The following is a 16,249-nucleotide window of genomic DNA, read 5'->3' as shown; positions in this document are numbered from 1 at the left end:
CGAAGCGGGCGCACCCCCAGACATCCCTCAGTGCCCAAAGATTATCCCAAAAGCCCCCCCCCTAAACAAGGGCGATGATCTGAAAAGAAAACACCATTACCCACACCCAACAAATGAGGGCGCACGTAAGCATTTTTAACATCTAGCACCAACTTGATACTCGGACAAAATCGAGCCATTCTCATGACGGAGTAATTGCGCCTCCGGCACCCCACCGCATGGCTGAAACCAACCATAAAAGCAACCGGACACATCGCCGACCCCGGAAGGGCAGAACCCTACCGACCCCCTTGATCAGTCTTGGACCGCCGCAAACAACTCTAGTCTATCCCCCCACAGACCCACATCTGGGTCACATCTTGGACACCTCCTGGAAACATCCTGGAAACCCCGTGATTTAAATCAAAACGCCCCACCAGCAACAAACTACTCCCTTTTGCCAGGGAAAAACTTTTTAGATACGCTTTACCTCGAGTTAGCCATCTGCAACCACCACCAACACCTTACCTCCAGCTGTGAACCAGCTCGGAGGCACCGCTCACCTCCGCAGATGGCTACAACCACCAGAAGACCACTTCAAAGGGATAACCCCTATGAAGTCTTCAAACCATGTACCTTTTTTGGGGGACGCATACCCCCGATGCGACCCCCCCCCACCACCTCCCCAACATCCCCCAGTACAACCATGCTACCAACCGGTCCTTTTCCGTACTGATGTTACCCCAACTCTTGCCCGCTCCTCCCGCTGCTGCCAGCAAGCCGAACAAATGCTACAAGTCACCCTAGCCAGCGACCGCCCCATCAACCGTTCCCCCGTATCAAAAACTCAATCCCAGACATGCTCCGGGCAAACCAAACCGAACAGCTCCACTGCCGGTGCCAATTAGCGAAATCGATCCCCCTGCGAGCGAGAAAGAGCATCAGCAATACAATTGGAAACTCCTGGTACCTGCAGCGCAACAACCCGCGTGTTTAAGACAAGCCCCCAAAACTAGATGACACAAAACTGAAACCACAGGTGGAGACGAAGCTGATAAGTTGTTAATTGCTAACCCACCCCCATATCATTGCAGTGGGACCGAACCTTTTATCCCTGGGCCTGTCCCCCCCCCCCCCCAAATGGTCACCACGACCACCCTGGGGAGAGCTCAAGACGGGCCATATTCCGCGTAAGACCCTGGTCACCCAGCTATCCGGCCAGTTCCCCGCACTCCATTGACCTCCTGCCTATGCGCCAAAGCCACCGGCCCCGCCGCATCAGTCCACGGCTCCAACTCGCCCATATCATTTACCGGTGACATCCACAGCGATCTATCGTTATATTGTCCTAGGAACGCATCCCCGACCTGCAGATCAGCCTTGTGATCCAAACCAATCCTCCCAACAAATAGCGGGATGCCAGGATACCCGCCGTTGCTGCCGCCAATCGCCTACTAAAATTCTACCCCTTGGCATAATCTGACAGGCAATCTCAACTTCCCCAGCAGCTACTGGAGATCGCGCAAAATGATCTTCAATCGTCAAGCCCGCCTCACCTCCTGCCGCAATGGCAGTAATTTCTTTCCTTCAGGAAGCCTGCCCTAAATTGCGACTGAATGCATTTCGATCCCTTAAAACAAATAGTAGAAACCGGGCCCCCGGTTGTACCAGGCGCCAGAGGGATTCCAAAATCCGTCGCAACCTCCTGCGATGAATACAATGCGTTACCGCAAACAGGGGAACCGCTAGAGCCGACGCACAAACTCATCAAGCTAATGTATTAATAAATACACCCCAGCTACGCCCTTCGTCACCCATTCCACGAAACTACTAACTTCTTCAAAGCATGCGCCGGACCGAGAGCATCCCATTGGAAGCCACCTATCGACATAAAACCCCCGTTCCGGAAGCCAACCCAACAACCGTTGGCTTTCTTGATGTACAGGCAGCAACCGGAACACTGAACAACCGAGCATAAGTCGTTATCTATCCCCTCATTCACGTACTATCCCCTGGGAAAGCAAATGCTGAATCAGCCGGAATTTATGAGGCCCCGCTTTTGCCCAAAACCCAAAGGGGAATACCACTAGATTCTCTATCGGCAACCGGCCCGGACCGCGACCCAACGACACTTCCTTCCAAAGTTTACCCGAGCCGATCGCCGAGTGCAAATAAGCCGATTCAAGGTTGTAACGGGTAACCGGAACCCCGTGTGGAGGAGGAGGGATAACAAAAACCACACAAAACCCTTCGTAACTTATCCTAGCTGCACCCTTATCCGGACACTCACTTAGATGCCGGGCAATCCTTTTCACCCTCACCGGCGCCGCCCCTGAACCAACGGCAGAAGACTGAGGGCCCGGCCGCCTACCTTTCGCATGCCTTTTCCGGCCCACTGCAAGGACCCGTTGCGCTCCGCCCAGACACGCTCAAATCTACACGTGGCACCAAACTTACATCGGCCATCGTGAAATTGCATCAGAACCCCAACTTTGACCCAAAGCCCTGTCTGGACTGACTAGACTGACCACCTTGCCCACGCTCCCGGGAAAGGACTACTTAACCGGGCCGCAACTCGTAACCACCGCGCAATATCCTTTTTGATCCCCTGATCGCCGACCGGACCGCAACCAAGCCTAACAAAAGAGGATAGAGGCCAGTCAACCTCTAGGACCAAAAGACAACACCGAGAAGTGGAGACTGCCATGTTTTTTGGTAGCGACGTACACCGTACAATGCCCCTGAACAATCTACTTTCCCCCCGTACGCCCGATAGGCCAACCCGATGGCATACCAATAATAAAACAACGCCGAGCAATTTTTTGGCACCTTTCCTCCGATCACGCTTGCCAAATAGCAAAACTTGGGACCAATTGACGAACGTCTGCGGGATAAGCCTATACCGCCGACGTTCCTCTTCCCCCTTCTTACTCTCATCCCGCTTGCCATTCCAAAATGACTTTAGCAAGCGGCAGAAAAGAAAATTACCACGTACATTGTCCTCCAAATCCGGTCACGGACCTCCCCCCGGGGACCCCGCTGGAACTACAGGCGCCGCTGCCCTATCCAATCGCCCGACCAACTCGCGCAAACAACCCACTAAAACTGTTATGCATCGCGCCACCGCCCGCCGATACTTCCGTGCTCGCTGCCCCCACCCCCAACACCCGACATGAAAATTGCTGAATACGGTAGAGTAAGAGTTATACACTCACCAGGCTGCCCAGGCGCTGTGTTCCCGCCAGCCGGAAAATTCTGACCGCGTTGCGACTCATCCAGCTCCCCCATCTTCCAGATCATCTCTTGCTGCTGATTGGTACTCGCACCGACATCTCCGCACAGGCATCCAGGCACGCTGGCAGATGAGCCGACACCTGCCGCCCCGACCTCAGGGACCCAGAGTCCCGACCGAACCTGTTGCCGCGTCGTCGTCGCCAATCTTGACGTCCTCACCGATGCTCTTGAGGAAGCCTGCCCCCTGGCCGGAACATCACCATGCGGGGCGGCCGTGGACTGCATGCCGAAAAACTGCCTCTGATTGCGGAAGTATGACAGGGAGCCCGGCCTGCGACTCCCTGTTAACCGCCGAGCTCCGTCGCGGCTGGGGATTCCTGCCAGGACGCAGGCCCTGGGAGGAGGCGCCCGTCCCAGCAGCCTGGCCTGCAGCGTCCCTAAGGGCTCCCATTGCGACGCGGGCCCGCGGGGGCCACATCCGGACTCCCCCGATCAGGTGGCGGGACCTCCGGGAGCGGCGGGGTGACCTAGCCTGAGCTACCGCCGCTCCCCTGACACCCCCTGCTTTGTCGGACCAGGGGCAGTGATCCTCACCTCTCCCCCCACCGCCCTGTGACCAGCGTCTGAGACAGGGGCGGGGGAGGGGAGCGCATCCCTGCGGGCCGCTGACACAGAGCGCCGGGCTCGGCGCGAAGACGGGCCCGCCTGAAAGATCCGTGATCAGGTAAGCCGGAGCAGGGGAGCTGATTATTTTACTTGCTGCTCCTCCCGCTGCTTCCGGCTCAATGCCGAAAACAGCGGGAAGAACAGAAACACCCCCGGCTCCTCCCCACTCCATCTCCTCCCTCTCCCTGCCTCAACTAACCCTCTCTTCCCCTATTGGCTGTCCCTCCTATGGCAGTCATGGAGGCTTCCCGTTAAGCCCTCCGTGCTGCCGTCCAGCCTCTTCTATAGTGACAGGGTCATTCTGAATGGTTCCGGAGACGATAATATACCAGTCCTCTGGATTCTTATTTGTCATAGTTGGCACAAAGGAGACCGAATTTTTTAAATAGATCACAACCCCTCTAGTTTTATCCAGATTATTGGCCAGAAAGTTTGACTATAGGAGAGGTCAATGTAACCGAGTGAGAAGGATACTAAGAAATGTGTCTCTTGGAGACATTCAATGTCTGCATGAATACTGCATTAATAGAAAAACACCTTGGATCGCTTGTGGGGTGAATAAGGTCTTTCACATTGTGTGATACTACTGGAAGCATGGGCGATATAGTTAGGTGCTAAAGTAGCCTCCTGACGAAGCCGGTCTATCGGGCGAAACGCGCGTCGAGGCGTTTGTTCACCCAGATCTTCTGATCCTCCACGCTCTCTCAACATGTCTCAGGGTATGTGTATGTGCTTTTGCTAAACTTGTACTGACTTTTGGGCTATACTGTTCAACTATGGCAGCTGCATTTTTCTATGGCTATCTGAGCTACACTATCTCTTGATATACGTCAATAGCTACACTCTTTTCTTGTGCTGACTTCTACCTAGCAGTATACGTATATCTATTTAGTTATACTGTGCTGTCCTTGAACGCATTATTTTATGCATATCCATTTAGCTGCACCTTTTTTGTGTTGGCTTTGACGTATTATCATTATATGTATGCTGCCACATGTTATTCTGCCCTTCCCTATTTGTATAGGCTTTGATATTATACAGGCCACCTTTGCATTGCTATTGCTACATGTGGGATTTATATTACACACCCCTGGGCTTGTGTTATTATTGGATATTATTTGAGCGTGTGAGTGATCATTAGTATATGGTTGATTCTGTTGGTCATGGTCTTTTCTATCTGACCCTGCTGTATATGTCTCCGTATATGCTGTATTATTTCTCTTTTTCTATTATTGTGTTATTTTGTCATTATATTTAATAAAGATATCTTTTGTGCTTTTTATATTGAGTACAATATTTTCTTTAGGGATATGTCCCATTTGGTTCGTTTTTAGGTTCTATTGCTATAGGGGACCCCACTACATGCCATTTCTTTGGTGCAAGGTTTTTGGTTAGGTTGTCTAGGTGCTAAAGTATACAGAAAAGTTGTGAGGTCCCTAAATAGGAGCTGCAGCTTAGGTTGCAAAAGGTGAATTGGATGGGAAGCCCAGGTTTAGCAGAAAGTTAGATTATGACCGGTGAGGGTTAAGTGGCCGAGGAAGCGAAGGAATCAAGTTAAGAAATCTGAGATAAACAAACCATAGAAAACAAAAGCAATAAACAGTAATACATGTTACCATGTGCAGGCCAAGCTCTGATCAATTGTAAAATACACTGGGGGTGGCATGACTAGTACAGGCGGCTCGGGCAGATAAATTATAAATTAAAAGCTGTGAAGGTGAGGTGTGACATACAACATGAGAACAGTTACATATAAAGAGAAGAAAACTTAAAGGGGTTGTTCATTTTCTGAAAACTGATGACCTATCCACCGGATAGGTCATCAGTATATGATCGGTGCGTGTCCGACATCCGGACCCCGTACCGATCCGCAACTCCAGCTGCCTCCGCGCAGCGGATGTTTGGAACGGGATGCAGTAGTTGAAGCCGGAAACAGATGGCTCCGACCATTGTGGCTGTTTGGTGGAACTGCAGCCCTGCTCCTATTCACTTGAATAGGAGCAGAGATGCAATACTGCAGCTCAGCCGCTATTCTTTGACCGGAGTGCCGAATCAGTGTAGGGTCCGTTTGTATACACGTACCGATCATATCCGGTGGATAGGTAATCAGTTTTCAGAAAGTGGAAAAACCCTTTAAGTCCAAAACAAGCAAAGGCTATCCCAATATATTAGTTCATTCACTAATAACCATTTTATTATTGATGCAGTGAATGGGGGGGTCATTTTAAAATAGCAGCCGTATTTTTTCTGTGATGTGCTATGGGATTTTTCATAATCCATAAAAGACATCGGTGCTGAGGAAATAAAAGAAAGTGTAAAGTATAGGGAGCTGTAATTAAAGTTGAAGAACTGCACTTTACTGCTAACACAAGGGCCGAAAAGCATTTACCAGGCTGCTTACCTTCTGAGTGGGTGGAACTGAAAATAAAAATGTGTTTCGGCACAAGACTCTGAAATAGCGGTGTTATTTATGTTGAGAGCTACTGGCTCTGTTAAGATTGCATAAGCGCTAAGTAAGGACATGGTTAATCTGCATATTGGGTGAAATATAACAAGTTATTAATGTTTTCTACAAGACTTTCATTAAAATCAATAGTGCTTATTGCCTTCTGGTAAGAGATAAGATTACTTTTTCACTTTCAGCCTGCAATATTTTAAGATTTTAAGCAATGCCTCATATCATCTTTATACATTTTAATAACATTTGTATAGCGTCTCAGTCATTTATTTTTTTAACTACTCATTAGATGGCTTGATGAGAAACAGGAAGATGGGAGAACAGAAAGAGAACTGTTTGTCACCGGTAAGTGAAATTATTATTATATTAACTGGTTGTACAAAAAATATTTGATATATCTTTATAGCGGTTGGACCTCCAAATCTCTTGCATAGTGATAGTTAACCCTTTAATGACATCCAACGTAATAGTATGTCGTTGTCGTTAAGGACTTAACACAACACAACGTACTGATACGCTGTGTTGCTGATGTGGGCTCAGAAGGGTGTCAGGTGTATATTATACCTGACACCCTAATGCATGGCCAGGATCGGAGCTAGCCTCCGATCCAGCACATTAACCCCTTAGATGCAGCGCTCAAAAGCGAGCGCTGCATCTATGGTGTTTCCTAGCAGATAGGAACCCTGCAATACAAATCGCTGGGTTCCGATGTATGTTCTGGCAGACCGGAGGCCTAACAATGGCCTCCTGTCTGCCAAGTACGGAAGCCTGCTGGTCCAGCCTGGAGGCGGGGCCTAAAAGGTTTCGGGTCGCAAAAGAATGATGGCTCAGAAGCTGAGCCTGCGATATCAGTCACCGGTGTCAGCTGTATGTTACAGCTGACACTGTGCTGTAACAGCAGGGAACAGAGCTAGCTAAGATCCCTGCCATCAACCCCTTAGATGCCGCCATCAAAAGCGATGGCGGCATCTTAGTGGTTTGTAGCAAGCGACATCGACACGATGTGATAGTCAGGCTGCTCATCGTTACTATGGCAACCGGAGGCCTAACAATGGCTTCCTGGTCTGCCACGTACGATAGCCTATTAGGCCCCGCCCAGAGAAGGGACCTAATAGGCTTGCTGTCAGTGAATGACTGACAGCTCTAATGCCTTGCACTACGTGGGTAGTGCAATGCATTAGCGTAAAGATCAGAGGTAAAAAAAAAGTTGAATAAAAGTGTAAAAATAAAAGTTTCAAGTTAATAAAAACAAACACCCCATTATTTCATATAATAAGTCTTTTATTATAGGAAAAAAATTAACACGTTAAAAAAGGTACACAAATTTGGTATCACCACGTCGGTAACGACCCATACTATAAAATTGTAATGTGATTTTTCCCGCACGGTGAACACCGCAAAAAAAAAACAATGCCAGAATCTCTATTTTTTTATCACCACCCCTCCCAAAACATGGAATAAAAAGTGATCAAAAGTTGCATGTACCCCAAAATGGTACCAATAGAAACTACAATCAGTCCCGCAAAAAACAAGCCCTTAAACAGCTTTTTTGACAGAAAAACAATCAAAAAGTTATGGCTCTCAGAATATGGTGACACAAAAAATAAATAAAATGAAAAAAAAGTGATTTTATTGCCCAAACACTGCAAAACGTAAAAAAACTATATACATTTGGTATAGCCGTAATCGTATCGACCCACAGAATAAAGTAAAATGGTAATTTATAGCCCACGGTGAACGCTGTAAAAAAAAAAAGAATAAAAAACTTTGTCAGAATTGCTGGTTTTTGGTCACCTTGCTTGCCAAAATTTTTTATAAAAAGTGATCAAAAAATCGCATGTACCCCAAAATGATATCAATGAAAACTACAGATTGTCCCGCAACAAATAAGCCCTCACATGGCTCCGGTGGAGAAAAAATTAAAAATTTCTGGCTTTCAGAATATGGCGATGCAAAATGTGCAGAGTGTTCCAAAAGCGGATAAGATTGAGCGCCATTTATCAGTGCGACACCAACCACAAATATATGAATTATTATTTTTTTACCCTATTATTATACCCTCTTATTATACCCTGATGTACCCCTCACAGTTTATATATGCCCCTACATTATAAACTGAAATACCAGCAATACCCCCAAACAGCAAAATCTGCACGCCGAAAGCCCAATGGCGCTCCCTCCCTTCTGAACCCTACAGTGTGCCTAAACAGCAGTTTACATTCACATATATGGCATCGCCATACACGGGAGAACCCGCTTAATAGTTTATGAGGTATTTGTCTTCGGTGTCACAAACTGGGCACAACCTATTGTGCACTAAAATGGCATATCAGTGGAAAATTGCAATATTCACTTTGCACCATCTCCTGCGCATTAATTTGTCATGAAAAACACCTGTGGGGTCAAAATGCTCACTATACCCCTTAAAATGTCTTAAGGGGTGTAGTTTCCAAAATAAGGGTCATTACTTGGAGGTTTGTTTTACTATTTGACCTCAGAGCCCTGCAATTGTGGGCCAATGGTGTGAAAATCACCAAAATAGACCTCAAATGTGCATGTTGCTCTTCACTTCTGAGACCTGTCATATTTCCAGGCAAATGATAAATGCCCTGAGGGGGGTATTTTCTAAAATGGGGTCACTTCTTGGGGGCTACCACTGTACTCTGGTACCTTAGGGTTTTGCAAACGCAACCTGGCGCCCAAAAACCAAGCCAGCAAAATCTGCAGTGGTCCTGCATTTCTGAGCCCTGCCGTGTGTTAAAACAGCAGTTTATGACCCCGTATGGGGTATTGCCGTAATCGGGTGAAATTGCTTTTCAAATTTTTGTGTTTTTTTCTCCTTTAGTCCTTGTAAAAATGTAAAATTTCCACGTTTTATCAGAAGAAAATGTATTTTTAATTTCACAGCATAATTCCACTAAATTCAGCAAAAAAACGATGGGGCTGAAATGCTCACTATACCCCTCGATAGATTCCTTCAGGGGTGTACTTTCCCAAATGGGATCACTTTTGGGTGGTTTCCACTGTTTTGGCACCACAAGATCTCTTCATACCTGACATGGTGCCTAAAATATATTCTACTAAAATGGTCCATTAGGTGAAAACATGTAGGTGTATAGAGAATACAGAGCAGCTGTATCTCAAAAAGTAAAAATAATTTTAATAAAAACTATTTATAAAGTTGCACCAATCACACTGACTGACCTTTTTATTAAAAATAAAAAATTCCATTCAAAGGTTTACAAAGACTTTAAAGAGGCTCTGTCACCACATTATAAGTGGCCTATATTGTACATGTGATCAGCGCTGTAATGTAGATTACAGCAGTGTTTTTTATTTAGAAAAACGATCATTTATGACGGAGTTATGACCTATATTAGCTTTATGCTAATGAGTTTTCCCAATGGACAACTGGGCGTGTTTTACTATATGACCAAGTGGGCTTTGTACAGAGGAGTGTATGACGCTGACCAATCAGTGACCAATCAGCGTCATACACTTCTCTCCATTCATTTACACTGCAGATAGTGATATAGCTATATCGCTATGTGCAGTCACATAAACACACTATAACGCTACTCATGTGTCACGACAATGAATATATATTACCTCCAGCCAGGACGTGATGTGTATTCATTCTCCTGACCACTTATTTACGCAACGTGTGGATGAGATTTGTTCACTCTATTTATACTGTATTATTATACTGCGGATTTTCTGCAATAAAATCTGTTGCGGAAAATCCACAGTATTTACACTACATGTGAACCCGGCCTTATTCCGTCAGTCTACCACCAGGACAAGGAGCAGGTTAAGGGGTCTGACTATGATACAATGGTGAATAGAAAGGAAGTGATAATGTAAGAAGGTGCAGCCCCTTTGAAGCTGTGCTCGACCCAAGAGCTACAATCTTAAGTCAAAGAGCAATAATTTCCCTGTTGCTTATTGGAAGAGTGGCCTATATGTAATGGAGCTGCAGTTTTTAATCCCTGTGATTTACAGGCCGCTCTAACAGCCAGGTAAGCGCTGACTTTTGTATCATTGCTGAGGCCAGTGAAATGAGGTCCATCTATGAAAGCATGCAACGTGTCCCCCTTTATCAAAACTCCTCTACATTGTACTCCAGGTCTGATCTGAATCAGATTGTATGTGGGTTCAGATAGCACCAGATACTGGGTGGAAGTGGTTTTGCACGGATAGGGGCCCAACCCAAATGATGAGTATGAAAGAAAGTATCCGGCCATGACAAAGCGGCCAGCCTCTATTACTATAACAAGCGCTTGTCTATGCAGTATTCCCAGCATGGCTCAGCACCTGAAGAAGGTTATATTGCCCGAAACGTTGCACTCTGCCACTTGCATTAAAAACAAAATAAAAGATTACCTTTTTTCAAATTGGTGTGCTGGATACTTTCTTTCATACTGATCTGAATCAGAGGCGTAAATTCCATGTGTCATTTATATTACTGATGTCTTTTAATGTTGCAGAGGGGCATTAGAGGGGCATTACAGCTTCCTCTGCATTCCCTATAGCTTACTGATAAGTAATCTGATTTTAGTCAATAGATATTTTGACAATTCCCACAAACATTCGCCATTTGTGTGTTAACGGAAGCTAGTGCAGTCATTTTCTGGACACTTCCACATGCGTTCTTGGATAGACTGAGTACGAGCCGTTGAACACATTAGTGGAACCAACGTGACACAAATGTGAAATTCAATGTGAGAAAAATAGAAATCCGCTGATTAGTGTGACATAGTCGTCGCTAAACTACAAGGGTACAAATTGAGGTTTCATTGAAAGCTCCAAAGAGAAAGCGGCTTGATGATTCAGCTCTCTAATGATAATGTAAAGTGCTGTGAATTCTCTGCTCATTATCATCTTATTATTCATTTGGAGAAATGACTGATAATTAACTTCATCCATTTTTTTTGCAGAAAGGGAAAATCCGGAAGAAGACATTGAAGGTAGGAAACACAGCACCCCAGATGAGAAAATAATACAGGGTTAATTAGCATATGCAAATTAAACAATAAAACAAGCACATCAACGCTGAGCAGAAGTATAAAGTGACTGGGCACTCAACTAAGATACAGGCATATGATTGAAAATACAGCATTTAGGTGTGAAGCCTTATCCTCTACCTAATGGCTACAGTAGTGGTTATATATTGGCAAGCAATTAACTCAAGCAATTTCTTTTTTATTGTCTCAATGAATCTCCAAAAAAAATAATAATAAAGTAAATGAAAACAGTCTAGACTAGACTAGACTAGACTATTTTGTGTCTACAGCTCCTATGCAAAGCTATGCTATGGGCAGCACAGTGGCTCAGTGGTTAGCACTATTGCCTTGCAGTGCTCGGGTCATGGGGTTCAAATCCAACCAAGAACAACATCTGCATTGAGTTTGTATGTTCTCCCTGGGTTTCCTCCCACACCCTGAAAACATACCAATAGGGAATTTAGATTGTGAGCCCCAATGGGGACAGTAAAAGAAGACCCCTTTCAGTAGGAGTAACGATCACAAGTGCAGAGGGTGTGACTGCGAGAAGGGGGCCTGCTCTGATCCCCTTAAAGAGGTTCTGTCACCAGATTTTGCAACCCCTATCTGCTATTGCAGCAGATAGGCGCTGCAATGTAGATTACAGTAACGCTACATCGACTTACCTGCTAACGCCGATGCTGCTGCAGAATCAACTGTAGCCTCTGGTGCCGGTGTCCTCGCTCGTCTGACACGATGCAGGACCTGTGAGTGACGACACAGTGTGATCTCCCGAGAACACGCTGTGTCTGCACTGCCAGAAGCTGGGCGTTGTGAAGAGAAGTGGATGATACTTCTCATCAGAGCGCCCAGCTAGTAAAAGTATTAAACACGCCCCGATGTACGCACATAATACACGCCCACTTGGACTTTTACTTTTAAACACACCCACTTGGACTTTTGCAAGCCTCATTTGCATAACTACAAAAATGGTCATAACTTGGCCAAAAATGCTAGTTTTTTAAAAATAAAAACGTTACTGTAATCTACATTGCAGCGCCTATCTGCTGCAATAGCAGATAGGGGCTGCAAAATCTGGTGACAGAGCCTCTTTAAGCTGCCACATCAAACAGTCTGTACTTCACTGCATACAAGGTCCTGATGCATCAGGATGTTATATGCAATACAGCACACTTTATTTGCGCAATGGCACAGAACGGGTCTGATTTGGCAGCTTAAAGAGATCCAGGGCGGGCCCCCTGGAGACAGAGGAGCGGTGAGTATAGGTTAATGGCGTTCTGATCTGGTTACGAAATAAGTGGGGGATAGAAGGAGGTGAGTATGATTGCAGGGTTTGTTTGTTGCTTTTTACCATCGAGACACATACATCTTCATAAGAACTGGAAACATGAGTATTTGCAAAGTTGCTTAATTTTTCATTTTAGATGCATTGGGACAATATTATTTAATATTATTTTTTTTTTTGTAAAGGTGAACACAGCCCATACTGACAAACCATGACCCCCGAACTGTACTGTACCACAGCTACTTTTCCACTGGGTACCTTAGTCCTGAGGATGGGTGGGGTTCCCAGCAGTAAGACACCTTATGATCTTACTTTTATATGAAGTAGATAAGCATAAAAGACGGTTGTTGGACCACAACAAGTTTCTTTAATTTTTGTCTCTTTGCATTATGGCAATCCTGTTTTTTTTTTCCATTGAAGTGGAGTTATATATTTTTATTTTTTGTGGGTCAAGTTATATTTTTTTAGGCCTCATATTGAGATATATATGAATTTGTATTTAATTTACATTACTTGTGCATGCATAAGTGCTGTGTCCATATAATCACTCAGGTACATTCAAATGCTGGAACAGATTAATAGCCTGTAGAAAAGCATTTTGCCCATACCTGTATATTATGTTTTCATGAACCTTCCTGTGACTTCTAGTACCTGATCATTTTCATCAGGAGATACATTATTTGATATATAATCTAAGAAATAGTAGTCAATACAGCTTCCAAGTATTTGCCTTACCTTTGATTGGACAAAACAGTAAAAATAAGGCCCAGAGGGCATCTGTACATCGACTTATTTTACCAACTGTAATTGCTGATTATAAAGAGCATCTCTTATATTGATTAAGTTATAATCAATGAACAATCAATCAGCTTATAATTTACTATAATTTCCTTCAAGAAAATGTATTATGAGAGGTATTTCAACCATTAACATGCATGACCATCTCTCCATACAACTCCCTCCCACTGTGTCCCTTCAGGTAAGGAGGGAGAGTAGACAGTAGACACCCTTCATAGCAATCAGTGAAGTTCCCAAAGGTTGGACATCCATTGATCTAACATTTATCACAGACAGACCGCGGTCCGTTTTGCGGTCTTTCCATAACTTTGCAGTAGGGGACAGTGTCCTTCTATCTCCTAGGCTTCTGACTGCAGTACGGGAGACAGCATTGTAGAATCACACTATATTCCATTACGGAGACAGGAGCGCAGGAGACAGAGCAGGATGCTCTGTCTCTTACTGCAAAGTAATGAGCAGCCCTTATTATGGACCTCGGCCTGCCATCCTGCTATAAAGAAGCAGAATCAGCATAACAAGTTATATAGAAAAATGATTATTTTGCATAAAAATGTTCTATATAATTGGAGGTACACTTTAATAATAACTCTTACTTTTGAATTTTAATTATTCTAATGTTTTTAATGTCTCATTACAATTTTGTAGGAAAGGTGGGAATTAGTCTAATATTAAAGAAGCACTCTGGTGAATTTTTTTTTAACCCCATTTGTTTGAAAATGTGATTGAGTGAAAGGTTTGTGTATTGCTTACCGGCACTTTATTTTACTGTTAACCTTTCCATTTTGGGCTGTGCTCTAACCACCCAAATACAGCGTCTGCTATAGGGACTGGAAGTCTATGAGACTTACATCGGGGCTCCCATAGACTTTCTGCATGGAGAGACTGACTACCAGTCCCTACAGCAGATTTTGTAAGACTCAGGGAGTCAGAGTGGGGATCACGTGATCCAACGGTGGCCCGAAGTGGAGCAGTTACCCGTGAAACAAAGTGCCGGTAAGGCAATACACCCCACTACCTTTCATTTAATCATGTTTTTAAAAGGGTAGAATTCATTGTTTAATCCTTGATACATAGAAAGGTACATTATCTTTTTATGCAACCAATTCTGCGGCCAGGACCTGATATATTAGCACTACTGTTTGAATTTGCATAGTATGTGAATTACTTTTTGTTTATGAATTTATTGACGTTTAATAGACATCTAATAGACGAGGCAAAGTTTACCCTTGCAATAAATAAATGTTTTTCTAGGGGAGCGGGAGCATACATTGTTATGTTTGCTTTTGATCCATCAGTGCAGGTCAACGTGTATATGTTGAGATTTTTATGTTATTAGTTCAGATTATACTAATGTGATTATTTGATATGCTGATTTTTGTTTGGAGGGTATATCTGAACTAGAAAATAAAGATGTAATTTATTTTTCCATCCAAGTTTACGCTCCACCTGAAATCTGTCCTCAGTTGCCTTGGGGATCCTGTTCTAAAGTGCGTGATTAAAAAACAGCATTTTGCCGGTAGTTGCTATATAAAGATATTTTAAGAACCTTAAGGTGACCTCTAGCAGGCAGTCTCCTATTTTACAGTATGGCTGGCATCCCTCCCTTTCAATGTAATTCTTTGCTCATGTGATTATATGTAATGGCAGTAATGTTTTCATTACTTAGCTGAAAGGATTGAATAATCTTACATATGCTTTAAATGCTTATTGCTACCACAACTTGTAAATTAACATCATCACTTAATTAGTTAATCCAACGTAATTAATTTAATTAGGCATTTGCTATTTTCCTTTTTACTACAGGCATGTTGTAGCTGTTTGCTTCTTTTAGATTTTATTCTGGGTCACTGTCCTGGTTTGTATGTAGTTGAATATAAATATCTGTTATTGTAAAGTTATGTAGTATTTTTTTAAACAAATTAAGATAATAATGAATTACATTAATGCAATAAATGCATTTTATTTCAAGAAATGGTAAATGTCTAATTTTGATACTTTTTTGACTGGTAACAGTTAGAGGCATTAATTGAAGTTCCTGCGCCCTGATATAAAATCTGTAAGAGGGACCCATCGACCATGTACCATTTTTCAAGGGAGCCTGTCAGCAGCATTTCACCTATTAAACCAGCAATACCTGCTGGAAGTGGGTAAAAAAATCATTTTTATGTAACCTATAATTATCTTCTAAGTCAGCTCTGTACCTTTAGTATTTAGTTTTTTAGTGTTCCTGTGCCGTATGCAAATGAGCATAAAAGAGTCATATCTTCATTCGGAAAGAGTCATATTTTCATTCCTCAAGCCTTTCCGAGTTAACCCCGCCTTCTTACTTGATTGACAGCTCCTCGCCTACCCGCCGGAACAGGAAATCCCGCACTTGAGGATCGATGTCCTGTTCTGGTACGTGCACACAACGGGACACCATAGCAGTACGTGGGTGTAACGATCTGTGGTTATATGGACCTACTAGGCCACACCACCATAGCAGAGTAGCAGCTGGCCAAACAACAGCCTATAAAGTCTATGCAAAGTCCTTAGTACAAGAGTACCTGTAAGAGTCCAGACAGTAGCAGCGGCTTTGGCACAGATGGAACTTGATGGGGCAGATAACGCCAGACGTGGCGGATGATACCAGACGTGGTATATACAGCAGGCGTGGCAGATAACACCAGACGTGGTATATACAGTATATCAGGCGTGGCAGATGACACAACAAGACTCCAACACTGGATAAGACACAGGAACAAACACAGCACGGGATACAGAATACAGGAAGCAGGATACAGGAACACTGGGAACAGGATAACACTAAGGGACCATTTGATAAGA

At 44.2% G+C, this 16,249-nt stretch overlaps 1 protein-coding gene across 1 annotated transcript in view; it reads left to right on the top strand.

Moving 5' to 3' along the window:
- RP1 (RP1 axonemal microtubule associated) overlaps positions 1–16,249 on the top strand; it is a 406,368-nt gene that overhangs the window by 170,345 nt on the left and 219,774 nt on the right. The window contains exons 28-29 of the mRNA XM_075828106.1: positions 6,627–6,682; positions 11,275–11,304. Coding sequence (XP_075684221.1) covers positions 6,627–6,682; positions 11,275–11,304 — 86 coding nt within the window. The remainder of the gene's footprint in view (positions 1–6,626; positions 6,683–11,274; positions 11,305–16,249) is intronic.

The sequence above is a fragment of the Rhinoderma darwinii genome, chromosome 5 (assembly GCF_050947455.1).
Source record: "Rhinoderma darwinii isolate aRhiDar2 chromosome 5, aRhiDar2.hap1, whole genome shotgun sequence".
In the NCBI taxonomy this organism is placed as follows: Eukaryota; Metazoa; Chordata; class Amphibia; order Anura; family Rhinodermatidae; genus Rhinoderma; species Rhinoderma darwinii.
This window is presented reverse-complemented; position numbering and strand designations above follow the sequence as displayed.